Source organism: Chiloscyllium plagiosum, unplaced genomic scaffold (genome assembly GCF_037043375.1).
Source record: "Chiloscyllium plagiosum isolate Xiang-an unplaced genomic scaffold, Cpla_swu_hap1 HiC_scaffold_38, whole genome shotgun sequence".
NCBI classification, from domain to species: Eukaryota; Metazoa; Chordata; class Chondrichthyes; order Orectolobiformes; family Hemiscylliidae; genus Chiloscyllium; species Chiloscyllium plagiosum.
This window is the reverse complement of record NW_028270176.1, coordinates 31,842,974-31,857,109: the sequence shown is the minus strand read 5'-3', so window position 1 is coordinate 31,857,109 and position 14,136 is coordinate 31,842,974. Positions and strand designations below refer to the sequence as shown.

At 44.5% G+C, this 14,136-nt stretch overlaps 1 protein-coding gene across 1 annotated transcript; it reads left to right on the top strand.

The window, feature by feature from the left end:
* The first annotated feature begins 1,016 nt into the window (after positions 1 to 1,016).
* Positions 1,017 to 5,961, top strand: LOC148139401 (putative G protein-coupled receptor 139). The gene is made up of 3 exons (XM_087980930.1): positions 1,017 to 1,026; positions 2,470 to 2,487; positions 5,051 to 5,961. Exons 1-3 carry the CDS (start codon positions 1,017 to 1,019, stop codon positions 5,959 to 5,961), a joined length of 939 nt encoding a protein of 312 aa, XP_087837056.1.
* The last annotated feature ends 8,175 nt before the right edge of the window (positions 5,962 to 14,136 follow it).

Genomic DNA, 14,136 nt, shown 5'->3' with positions numbered 1-14,136 from the left:
ATATACTCATCCAGATGCATTTTAGATGTTATCATTGTACCAGCCTCCACCACTTCCTCTGGCAGCTCATTCCATACACACACCCCATCCTCTGTATGAAAACGTTGCCACTTAGGTCCTTTTTATATCTTTCCCCTCTCACCCTAAACCTATGTCCCTCTAGTTCTGGACTCCCCCACCCCAGGGAAAAGACCTTGCCTATTTATCCTATCCATGCCCCTCATGATTTTGTAAACCTCTGTAAGGTCACCCCCTCAGCCTCCGACTCTCCAGGGAAAACAGCGCCAGCCTGTCGACCTTTCCCTGTAGCTCAGATCCTCCAACCCTGGCAACATCCTTGAAATCTTTTCTGAACCCTTTCAAGTTTCACAACATCTTTCCGATAGGAAGGAGACCAGAATTGCACACAATTTTCCAACAGCGGCCTAACCAATGTCCTGTACAGCCGCAACATGACCTCCCAACTCCTCCACTGACTGATAAAGGCATGCATAAATTTTGAAAGACTAGGATTCTTCCTATTGACAGAGCAGTAATCTCGTGTTAATCAGGATCATTACCATCCACAGGCATTTTCATGGGAAAAGTGCACTGCTGGGAGAGGCTATCTCGCGACAGCTCACTTGGTCAGACCAACTCGTGTTCTGTCTCAGCTGCAGTTCCGGTATTAACCCAATTTATGTAAAACTGACAGTGAAATAACACTCCTCCTTCGTGGACTGACAACTTCCCAAGTGATTGACTCCCTCTCCTGCCCCCACCCCTCCAGTGGCTGCATTCACATCTGTCCCTGTGTCTACCTTTCGTGGTGAGCATGCAGGGTGAGTTCTTACAACACACCCAGGATTGGATCAGAGTGCAAACCAGTTGATCCACAAGCCCGGTCTGCAGTAAATAAAGATCTCAATACCTTCTTGAGGAAGTTGCATTTTCCGTTCAGTCTTCCTCTTAACTCAAACATGAAATTGGCCATTACTCTGTTTTTACTGTCCAGCGTCTGGCTCGATGTGAACACCATGACTCGGGGTAAGTGTTAGTTTTGTCGTGTGAAACATTAATAGATTTCAAACTGCGTAGATCCCTCGATGTGCTGTGCTGTAGAGATGATGACTGCCCCATAGAATCAAAAATGTTACTGCCCAATCTCCGAATTTCTTTAGCCCCTTCATTTCTGCCTCTCGCTGCAATTTCTTCCAGCCTCACGATGCTGTAATGTTCTTGGCCACTTCTGGCCTTTGCAGACTTGTTCCTCCAACTCTGCCACCCTACCCACCTACTTTTATGGAGATGGTTTCAGTTGGACTTCAATTGATGGAGCAGCAATGGGCTCAGTTAAAATCCATCTGATTGTTTAATTGTTTTCTTCAGTGGAAGATTGTTTCAATTTGATAATCATCACAAAAGAGTTTGATGTGAATTTTACCACCTGTTTGAGAAATAAAATGTTCCCTGTGTTTTTTTAAATTTCAATTGCAAGTCCAATTTCGGTGCTACTTAATATTCAAAGCAGAGTTGTGAACTCCCTCTTGACAAGATAAAGGACAGCAGTCTATTTTTGGAACGTAAGTCCAGGATGCCAACCCTCCATGGACAATAATATATTGAGTGATTGACATGTGAAAGAAAACTGAAAGAAGTTGGATAATGAAAAAAAGTAGAAAATCGAACATTGCCAGAATAGTGATTGGAAAGCAAGTACAAGTATTATCTTAAGGAGCATTCTTTAGGGAGTGCTGTTTACAATCCTTTTGCATCTCCATGTGGAATATGCCAGTGTTGTGGGGCAGTACAATGTAGTGTGGATGATTTTTAAGAGAGTGTTTAATAGACTGGAACAGACACCAGATGTCACACACGGTGTTTACGATCATGTATAAAGGAGCGTTGATTCTTATCCCAGGAGCTCAGTTCAGACTCCAAGCCCTGCGCGAGAGTTAATGAATGAGATCACCCAACATTAACAATGCAAGGACCAATAATTCTGCAGGTCTTATTCGCTTTCTTCCATTTCTTTGCAATTGTCTGTGTTCCAGGTGAGGAGATCTTCCCCGTTACTGAATGTGGTGTTTCTAGTTCTGTCTGTGTTTTATGGTGAGATATTTGATGGATTACTTTGGAACCGAGATGTGGGTGGACTGCTTGAAGGAGTGACCTTGGGGAAGCTGCAGTGCCATTTTGCTGGAATGTTACCAGGAATGAGAATCTTCAGTTGTATGGAGAGAGGAAAGAGGTTGCCCAGTGTTATTACAACTGAACATGATGAAGGTGGGTATAGGGACCATGGGCAGAGTAAACCCTAAACCTGAAGACCATTTCCCTTGAGCCTGCTTCACCAATAAATCGGATCTTGGCTGATCGGAAATTCCTCACATCCTGCTCTTTCTCTGCAATCCTTGATTTCCCCGACTGACCAACAAAAATCCAAAATGAAGGATGAGAAGATGGCTGTAGGAGCTGCTCCATTTTGAGGTATTTTAGGGGTTGGAGGTCACTTCCTCGAATTCCAGGAACAGAAATTACTGTTTTGTATGCTGTTGCATTGTTTTGGAACTTTGGGGAAAAAAAACCCTCAAAAAAACAGCACTTTCAAAAGACAGAAAGACAGACAAAAGGCAGCGAACACATTGTCAGTGGGAGAGAGGTAACTGGCCCAGCAGTGAATCTGCACAGTTGCTACCTTTGCTATTTGAGTTCACGTATCTCTGGACATCAGAATTGGTCTTGGAAAAAGTTTAAAAAGTGAAATTCACAGCTGACCTTGGAGGAACCTATGTGGGAGAGCTCACAGCACAGGAACAGATAAGTGCATAGTTTTCAATGTGTAATCTTGCTATATGGTTGCTGTACTGAATAGAATGGGTTCTTTCTTGATTTTTAATTTTATTGAAATCTGCCTCTTGATTAAATTTTTAAAATATAAACCAGAAGTACTAAGTTAGCCTGGAGCACTGTTTTTGTTTAGAGCAAACAGATAATGCTATTTTCTGGATCTATTGATTGTGAAGGAGCAAAGATGATCTTTTTTAGAGTTACATGCTCATCCTGTCAGATGTGGGAGTTTAGGGAGAGTTTCCATGTTACTGATTATTTTGTCTGCAGTAAGTGTGCTTGGTCGCCAATTCTATCAGATTGCATGGATTGGTTGGAGCAAAAGTTAGAGGTAATGAGGAATTTACAAGAGCTAGAGGGTGTGATGGATAACAGTTATAGGAAAGGAGAAAAACGGCAGATACAGCCAAATGGATGGGTTAACTCCAGGAAAGCTAGGAGGGGTTCTGCAGGTTGTGCAAGAGTCTCCTGTGACTATTCCCATTTCAAACAAGTATGCTGTTTTGGAAAATGGAGGGGGTGATGGACTCTCAGGGGAACGTAGCATGAAAGCCCAGTTTCTGATATTGAGACAGGCTATAATGCAATGAGGGGTAAGTCGGGTTCCAAGCAATCAATTGCGATAGGGGAATGTACAGTCTTAGGCACGGACAGACATTTCTGTGGCCAGCAGCAATAAATCAGAATGGTGTGTTGCCTCCCTGGTGCTAGGATAAAGGATGTTGAAGAGAGGGTGCAGAATGTTCTCAAAGAAGAGAGGGGCCCGGCAGGATGTCATTGTACACATTGGAACCAACGACATAGGATGGGAAAATGATGAGATTCTGAAGGAAGAATGTATGAAGTTGAGCAGAAATGTTTTTAAAAAATGAGGTCCTTGAGAGTGGTAATATCTGGAATACTCCCGGTGCTACGAGCTAGTGAGAGTAGGAGTAGGAGGAGAGAGCAGATGAAGTCATGGTTGAGGAACTGGTGCATGGGAGAAGGTTTACACTTTTCAATCATTGGAATCTCTTCTAGGGTAGAAGTGAACTGTACAAGAAGGATGCATTGTACCTGAATTAGAAGGGGTCAAATATACTGACAGAGAGATTTGCTAGAGCTGCTCAGGAAGATTTAAACTAGTAAGGTGGCGGGAGGTGGCAAGGGTGATAGTAAGGTAGCATCACACCCTCTAGCTCTTGTAAATTCCTCATTGCCTCTAATTTTTGCTCCAATCAATCCATGCGATCCAATAGAATTGGCAACCAAGCACACTGCAGACAAAATACTCAATAACATGAAAACTCTCCCTCAAGTCCTCCAGCCGACAGGTTGAACATGGAACTCGACAAAAGACCATCTTGCAGATAATGCATTGAGAACTTTAATCTCTCATCATCCATCAGCATTCCATTCAAATCAAATTCAGAATGCTAGGATAGGCATAACATCTGTCATTTGCTCTGGAGGTGAAATCAAACACCTCATGCGGTTTGCCACATGGTCATTTCACCTTCACTCTCTTCTTAGTCAAGAATATATTGGCTAGAATTTGTAATCATTCACTCTGTGCATATTTACCTTGTTATACAAAGGAGAGTTCTGTGTGGAATCAATTAGAATGAGGCGGTTTTGTCCAACTTATAACTAGCTCATCCCAATTGCATGTTGAGGATTTATAATTCCCATTCAGTATAGCTTTCTCCCCCTACTCAGTTGTTTTGGTTCAATTGTTTGCATCAGTTAAATTTCAAAATTCTGTGTTCAGAATTAACTCCAGAATTTCAGCACAATTCTAAACTTTGCCCTGCTGAGCAGTACTGATGGTGTGCTAGTCAGTCTGAGATGCTTATTCCACATGCAGTATCAAGCCAACACAGCTTCTGCCTGCTTTATTGGATATTAAATATCCCAAGGCACCAGTAATACTTGGTTTCCTCACCAATCCCTCTCCCTCAATCAGCATCACACAAAAGATTAACAGCAACTATCTATAATTCTGGCTGTGGGAACTTGGTCAATCTTGGTTATGCCCTTCCTTAATTAGAAAATTTATCATTTCTAAGACATACACCGTAGATGATAAAGTATTTCTGGGCATCTGGTGGTTATCCATTTAAAATCCTTCTTGTACTTCTTGCTGTAACTGTCCCTGTCCCTGTTTTTGATATTGATGCCTACTGCAGCAGTGAAGGTTCATGATCCCACATGTCGAATAATTTTTCAATGTCTCTTCCAGCTAACTTAATGACGATTGTGATTCTCTCTCGTGGAAAGTGTGGCATCACCAAAGGTATATCCACCTACCTCATTTCCATGGCAACAGCAGATCTCCTCGTCATTGTATTCAGTGTAATACTCACAACACTTGGTTTCAAATATTTCCCAGTTTCCTTCCTGTTTTACACAACGGTGTGCAGTTTTAACATCATCATGGGCTATGCTGCTATTGACTGCTCCGTCTGGTTGACCATCGCTTTCACCATTGACCGCTTTGTGGCCATTTGTTGCCACAATCTGAAAGCCAGGTATTGCTCTGCCAGAACAGCAGCCTCAGTGGTAACCATTGTCTGGTCAGTGAGCATTTTGAGAAACATTCCATTTTACTACAAATACCAATCTTTGGGCACATGGGGTGGTGTGCCCTGGGGCTGTGGCATCAGACCAGAGTTCTTCATCTTGCCAGGATGGCTGGTGTTTTTCTGGATCCACCATCTGCTGAACCCCTTAATCCCCTACCTCCTGATCCTGCTGTTCAATGCTCTGACTGTCAGGCACATTGTCTTGGCAAATCGGGCACGCAAGAGTCTCCGAGCTCCCAGTAACAGGGACCAGAGAGGAGATGCAGAGATGGTCAACAGGCGGAAATCCATCATCCTGCTGTTTGTTGTCTCGGGCAGTTTTATATTATTGTGGATGACCAAGGTCAGTGTTTTCTTACTGATGGAGATTACTAACGCCCATTTGTTTCGAAGTTATGACCATCCTGTTATGATCGCTGACATATCTGGGACTATGCTCTTCTACCTGAGCTCCTGTACAAACACTGCCCTTTATGCCCTGACCCAGAGTAAATTCAGAGAGGAGCTGAAGAGGGCTCTGAAATATCCCTTCACTCTCTTCAGTGAATGTATCCCTACATCAAAATAAGAAATGCGGTTGAGACGGGAGCACAGTTTATTTCCCTCGCTGAGGTCTCTCTAGTTTCGGGACTTCACCTGAATTTCCCTGTTATGTTCCGTGCAACTGGGAGAAGAGAAGAAATTGTTTTCTTCATCCGTGAGATGTACACGTGTGTGGCTCGACAGGAGGACTAGTTCATGTCTATTAGTCCTTTCTCTGGTTATTTCTCTATTACTGTTCTCTAGCCCTTGGCCTAAGAGAACACATCACACCTTTCCTTGCGAGAGTGAGAAGTCACATGACAGCAGTTTGCAGTCCAACAGGTTTATTTGAAATCGCAGGCTTTCAAAGGGCTGCTCCTTTGTCAGGTGAAGTCCTTCCCCAGCCCAACAATACCACTTCCACATCATTTCTTTGAGAAACAGAGTTGTCCAACCGTCTTAAAAAAATTACAGTCAGTTTGTTAAAGCTGCATTGATGCGTGGGCACATCTCTCTTCCTATGAGATTTCAGATAGTTGATGTCACTTTGACCCACTCTGCTTCTCAATGTGGAGAGTGTGCATTCTACACCCTGCACGATATCCCTTCCAGCACAGACTCTATTGCAATTGTCCAATTCGCCCCGAAGCCCTGTGGAGTGCAATGTCTTTTGGATTGTATTTTAATATTCAGCCCTGCGGACGGTGGTCTGGATTCCCTGCTGGGCTGCATCCTGACCAAGAGTATGAGAACGGTCTGACTGGAAAACTTCCCTCACCTCCTTTTCTCGGCTTTATTACACATTGGAGGTGATTCTGTCCATGTCTGAGAGAGTATTCATGAGGCAATGAATAAAAAATGAACAAAAATGCATGCTGTCAATATTATGTCTCCATTTTACTTCATTCTATTTCCCAACCTCACATGATCTGCAATCAAACACACTTAAAATGGTCTTCAGGGAGAAAAGAACATCTCAGGGTTTAAGGTAATACTTTCAACATGAGACACATCATTGAAGCTGTTCCTCTCTCCACACATTCATAATTTGTCTGCATCTCTTTTACTTTCATTCCTTTCTCATTCCCTCCATCTGTTGTTTCTACATTAATTCACTACTGTTTAGGGGCGGCACAGTGGCTCAGTGGTTAGCACTGCTGCCTCACAGCACCAGGGTCTCAGGTTCGATTCCAGCCTCGGGGTGACTGTCTGTCTGGAGTTTGCACGTTCTCCCCGTGTCTGCGTGGGTTTCCTCCGGCTGCTCCGGTTTCCTCCCACAGTCCAAAGATGTACAGGTCAGGTGAATTGGCCATGCTAAATTTCCCATAGTATGAGGTGCATTAGTCAGAGGGAAATGGGTCTGGGTGGGTTACTCTTTGGAGGGTCGGTATGGACTGGTTGTGCCGAAGGGCCTGTTTCCACGCTGTCGGGAATCTAAACTCATTCGACGGACATCAGTGGGATTGGATAGACTGACATATATTACTTATCCCTAATTACGCAGGGGACAGTTTAGAGTGAAGCACATTGCGGTGGGTCTGGAGTCACCTATAGGTTCAGACTGAGCAAAGACGGTAGGTTTCATTTCCCTGAAGGGAATGAGTGAACCGAATGCTACTTTATCCCCAACAATCAAGGACTGTTTCATGTTCATCCTGAGGTTCTTAATTCCAGATTTGTATTGAAGGGAAAACTCCATGGTAGGATTTGGACTCAGGTCCCCAGAACATTATTAGTGTCATCGGAATGAACAACCCAGTGATAACAAGGACATCACCTTATCCTACGTTCCCTTCCCTTCCTCTCCTTTTATCTCCACTGAACCCTTCAGGTCTCTCTTTCTCTTATTCTCTCCCTATCTGATGACAATGTAGTCAATTAAATTAAGATGAATATTTTGGAATTGATTGATATTGATGTTGTCACTGTACCGAGAAACAGTGAAAAGTGTTGTTTTCCATGGCTGTACAGGCAGATTGTATCATACAAAGTGCATCAGGGTAGCAGAACCGAGTGTAGTATACAGTGTTACAGCCACAGAGAAGGTGCACGGAGAGAAATCGTCATCAACATTCGAGCTGTCCATCCAAAAGTCTGATAACAGCGGGGAAGAAGCGGTTCTTGAATCTGTCTGAACATGTATTCAAACGTTTATGTCTTTTGGCTGACAGAAGGGGATGGAAGAGTATAACTGGGGTGGGAGGGCTGTTTGATTGTGATGGTTGCTTTCCAGACACAATGGGACAAGTAGATGGAGTAAGTGGATTGAAGGCTGCTTTGTGTGATGGACTGGGCTGTATTCACAACACTCTGCAGTTTCTCACCACCTTGGGAGAAGCAGTAGCCACACCACACTGACATGCACCCAGGCAGCGTTCTTCCTGTGGGAAATCTGTAACAATTGTCCTAACGCTGTGTCGCCTCGCCCTCAGTCTCTTTTGTGTGTTCTTGTCTCAATGCTGCTTGAGATCCGACCAACAATGACGGTGTCATCAGCAACCTTGTAAATGGAGTTGGGGCAGAAAATGGCCACAGAGCCGTGAGTGATGAAGGCGCAGAGTAGAGGGCTGGGTATGCAGACCTGCTGGGCCCTGTTGTTGAGGGTGACGCTGGAGAAGACGTTGTCGCCTTGTCTTACCGATTGAGGTCTGTGGGTCAAGAAGTTGAGGGTCCCGTTACAGAGGGGGATACCAAAACCGTGGTCTCTGAGCTTCAAAATGAGTTTGTTTGGAATTATTGTGTTGGAGGTTAAACTGTAGTCAATGAGTAGGACAGTGACATAGACCTCCTTGTTAACCAGTTGTTCCAGTAGTGAGGGTAGGGCCAGGGAGATAGCTCCTGCCATTTACTTGTTGCATTCAGAGGCAAATTGGAAAGGATTGAGGCATTCTGGGAGGCTGGAGCTGATGTGAGTAATGACTGACCTCTCAAAGCGCTTCATAATGCTGGAGATCTGAACCACTGGGAGATAGTCATTGACACACACTGCATGATTTTTCTGTGGCTTTGGGATCATGGTGTTTTCTTGAAGCTGGTGGGACATTCAGGTCATATTTCAATATTCAGGAACTGAATCTTAAAGGCTTTACGTTCTATCAAAAAGACAGGCTGGTAGGGGCTTCTGCATCAGTAAGAAATGAAATTAAATCAAAAGTCAGAAAAAAGTAAGGTCAGATGGTGCAGAATCTGAGGGGGTAGAATTGAAGAACTTCGAAAGTAAAAAAAATCCACAGTTGGAGATACGTACAGGCCTCCAAACAGTTGTCAGAAGCTGTGTCGCAAAATACATCAGGAGATAGAAAATGATGTGTAGGAAAGGCAAACTTACAGTGATCATGGGGGATTTTAATATACAGGTTGGTACCGGATTGCAAAAAAAGGAATTTGTGGAAAGGCTCCGAGATGTCTTTATGGAGCAGGTCATGGTGGGGCCCACTCAGGAACACGCAATTCCGGATTCAGGGATGTGCAACGAGACAGACTTGGTCAGGGAGCTTAAGGTGAAGGAACCCTGAGGAGGCAGTTACCGTAAAATGACCGAATTCACTCCACAATTAGAGAGGGAGAAGGTAGAATCTGAGGGAACATTAATACAGCTGAATAAAGGCAACTGCAGAGACCTGAGGGAGGAGCTGGGGAGAATGGACTGGGAGTGGGGCCTAACAGGAAAGAGAGTGGAACAGCAATGGCGGGGGTTTCTGGGAGTAATTCAGGAGGCACAATGGGGACTCATCCCGAGGGAAAAGAAGCAAGGTACAGGGAGGATGAGGAAACCATGGCTGACCAGGGAAGTCAGGGGTAGCATCAAAGCAAAAGGGAAAGAATATACTGTGGGGAAGGGCAATGGGAAACCAGAGGATTGGGAAGCTTACAAAGACCAACAGAGGGTACCAAAAAAAGATATAAGCAGGAAAAAGGTTGCATTTGAGGGTAAGCTAGCCAGTAACATAAAGGAAGACTGTAAGAGTTTCTTCAGCTATATAAAGGGCAAAAGAGGCAAAAGTGGACATTGGGCCACTGGAAAATGACGGTGGAGAGATAGTATTGAGAACAAGGAAATGGCTGAGGAACTGAATAATTATCTCACGTCAATCTGTACAGTGGAAATCATGCATTATATCCCAAAAATTCAAGAGAGAGGTGGCAGGGCTGAGTATGGTGGCCATCGCCAAGGAAAAGGTGATAGATAAACTGAATGGCCTGAAGGTGGATAAATCACCTGAACCAGATGGGCTACACCCCAGAGATCTAAGGGAGATAGCTGCCGAGATAGTGGAGGTGGTTGTGGTGATCTTTCAGAAATCACATGAATCAGGGAGGGCCTCAGGGGATTGGAAAAATCACAAATGCAACACCTGTTTAAAAAGGGAGCAAGGCAAAAGATGGAAAATTACAGACCAATTAGCCTAATTTCGGTTGTGGGTAAGATCCTGGAAACCATTGTGAAGGATGAGACTTCCGAATAATTGGACGTAGATGGTAAAATAGGTTTCATCAAGGGGAGGTCATGCCTGACAAATCTGCTAGAATTCTTTGAGGAAGTAATGAGCAGGTTAGACCAAGAGGAGCCAATGGATGTTATCTACCTGGACTTCATGAAGGCCTGTGACAAAGTGCCACACAGGAGGCTGCTGGGTAAGATAAGGGCGCATGGTGTTTGAGGCAAGGTGATAGCATGGATAGAAGCCTGGCTGTCTGGCAGGAAGCAGAGAGTAGGGATGAAAGTGTCCTTCTCAGGATGGCAGCCGGTGAGAAGTGGTGTTCCGCACAGCTCAGTGTAGGGACCACAACTTTTCACTTTATACATTAATGATCTAGATGATGCAGATTCTGTGGTTGAGAGCAAGACTCCTGGATGGTATGTTGCCAATCGGATGCCAGGGTCAGCGATGTCTCAGATCGAATCTTCAGGCTTCTTCATGGGAAGGGAGAGCGGTCAGACATTGTAGCACCAATAGCATAGGTAGGGGAAGAATGAGGACCAGAAAAGTGAATCGAGGGAGTTAGTTTGGAAACAGAATGGCAGGATGAACAGAATGGTAAACTCAGGATTGCTACCGGTACCAAGGGCTCGTGAGGCTAGGAATAGAGAGTGAGTGCAGGTGAACAGATGGCTTCAGGGCTGGTGCAGGTGAGATGACTTCAGCTATGTGGATCATTGGGATACCTTCTGGGGAAGGTGCAGCATGAACAAGGAGGACAATTTGCACCTGAACTGGAGGGGCACCAATATCCTGGGCTGAAGGTTTGCTGGAGCTCTTCGGGAGGGTTTAAACTAGATTGTCTGGGGGCTGGGAAGCGGAGCTACAGATCACAATAACCAGCCAGACAGTGCAGAGAGCTGGAATAGGCAAAAGGACAGTCAGTGTGATGGGTTGATATTTGTCTATTTTAATGCAATCAGTATCAGGAATAAGGCTGATGAATTCAGAGCATGGGTCAGTACTTGGAACTATGATGTCGCAGTCATTACTGAGATTTGGATGTCACAGAGACAGGAGTGGTTGTTGGGTGTTCCAGGGTTTAGATGTTTCAAAGGGAAGAGGGAGGGACCTAAAAGAGGTGAGGGAGTGGCATTGTTAATCAAGGATAGTATCACAACTGCAGAAAGAGAGGTTGTCGAGGAGGGTTTGTCTGCAGACTCAGTATGGGTGGAAGTCAGAAACAGGAGCCAGGAAAGGAGCAGTGACTTTATTGGGAGGCAGATTTTGGAAATGTGCAGAAGTAACAGGGTTGTTGTTACGGGTGACTTTAACTTCTCTAATATTGATCTGAATCTCCTTAGTTGAAATAGTTTGGATGGAGTAGGTTTTGTCAGGTGTGTCTCGGAAGGATTTCTGACTCAATATGTAGATAGGCTGACTGAGGGGAGGCCATATTGGATTTGGTGCTTGGCAAAGAACCAGATCAGACATCATATCTCTCGGTGGAAGGTCATTTTGATGATAGTGCTCACAACTCCATGGCCTTTACTATAGTCATGGAGAGGGAAAGGAACAGTCAGTATGGGATAGTATTGAATTGGAGGAGGAGGAATTACAATGCTATTAGGCAGGTACTGGGATGCCTAAATTGGGAACTGATGTTCTCAGGGAAAAGCACAATAAAAACATGAAAGTTGTTTAGGAAGCACTTGCTGATATTGCTGTACAGGTTAGTCCCACTGAAGCAAGGAAAGGATGGTAGGGTGAAGGAATCTTGGTTGACAAGGGATGTGGAACATCCAGTCAAGAAGAAGAAGGAAGCTTACTTTAGGTTGAGGAGGCAAGGATCAGACAGGGCTTTAGAGGGTTATAAGTTAGCCAGGAAGGAACTGAAGAATGGATTTAGGAGAGCGAGAAGGAGGCATGAAAAAGATTTAGCGGGAAGGATTAAGGAAAACCCTAAGGCATTCTCTATTAATGTGAGGAACAAGAGGATGGCCAGAGTGAGGGTAGGGCCAAGGGAAGGAACTTGCTCCTAGAATCGGAGGAAGTTGGTGAGGTCCTTAATGATTACTTTGCTTCAGTATTCACTACTGAGAGGGATCTTGATGGTTCCTAGGACAGCATGAAACAGACTGATATGCTAGAACATGTTGATGTTAGGAAGGAGGATGTGCCGAAAATTTTGAAAAATGTCGGGATAGTTAAATCCCCTGGGCCAGACGGCATATAACCCACGTTGCTACGGAAAGTGAGGGGAGAGATTGCTGCACCTTTGGCTAGGATCTTTGCATCCTCACTATCCACTGCAGTAACGCATGTGATTGGAGGGTGGCAAATGTTATTTCCTTGTTCAAGAAAAGGAATAGGGATAATCCTGTGAATTACAAACCAGTCAGTCTTATGTCGGTGGTGGGCAAAGTATTGGAGAGGATTCTGAGAGACAGGATTTATGATTACTTGGAAAATCATAGCTTGATTAGCGATAGTCAGCATGGCCTTTTGAGGGGCAGGTCATACCTCGCAAGCCTTCGTGAATTCTTTAAGCACGTGACAAAAGCATATTGAATATATAGCAGTGGATGTTGTGTATATGGATTTTAGCAAGGTGTTTGATAAGGTTCCCTGTGGTAGGCTCATTCAGAAAGTACGGAGGCATGGGATACAAGGAAACCTGTCGGTCTGGATACAGAATTGGTTGGCCCACAGAAGACAGAGTGAGCTAGTAGATGGAAAGTATTCACATTGGAGCTCGGTGAGCAGTGGTGTTCCACAGGGATCAGTTCTGGTACATCTGTCCATAGATCCCTCAAAGTTGCCACCCAAATTGATTGGTTTGTTAAGAAGGCGTATGATGTGTTGGCTTTCGTTAGCAGGGAGATTGAGTTTAAGAGGCGTGAGATTATGCTGCAGCTCTATAGAGCCCTGGTTAGACCACACTTGAAATATTGTGTTCAGTTCTGGTTGCCTCATTATATGGAAAGATGTGGAAGCTTTAGAGAGGGTGCAGAGGAGATTTCCCAGGAAGCTGTCTGGACTGGAGGGCATGTCTTATGAAAAAAGGTTGAGGGAGCTAGGGCTTTTCTCATTGGAGTGAAGAAGAATGAGAGGTGACTTGACAGAGGTTTACAAGATGTTGAGGGGCATACATAGAGTGGGTAGACAGAATACTTTTCCAATGACAGAAAAGTCTATTGTGCAGAGGCATAATTGTATGGCGATTGGTAGAAGGTTTAGGGGAGATGTCAGAGGTAGGTTCTTTACACAGAGAGTGGTGGGTGTGTGGAATGCACTGCCAGCGGTGGGAGTGGAGTCAGATAGATTCGGGATATTTAAGCAACTCTTGGATAGGCACATGGATGATAGTACAATGAAGGGCATGTAGGATAGTCTGATCTTAGAGTAAGATAACAGGCTGGCACAACATCAAAGGGTGTAGGGTTTGTACTGTGCTGTACTGTTCTATGTTCTATGTTCTAACTGAGGGCATTCGGGCTAAGTTTGCAGATGATATAAAGATAGGTCGAGGGAAGGTAGCATTGAGGAGGTAGGGAGGCTGCAGAAGGATTTGGACAGGTCAGGAGAGTGGGCAAAGAAGTGGCAGATGGAGGACAAGGTGGGAAAGTGTGAGGTCATGCACTTTGGCAGGAAGTATGGAGGCATGGACTGTTTTCTCAATGGGGAGAAAGTTCAGAAACCTGAAGTGCAAAGAGACTTGGGAGCTCAAGTTCAGGATTCTCTCAAGGTCAACTTACAGGTTGAGTCAGTAGTTTGGAAGGCACATGCAATGATGGCAT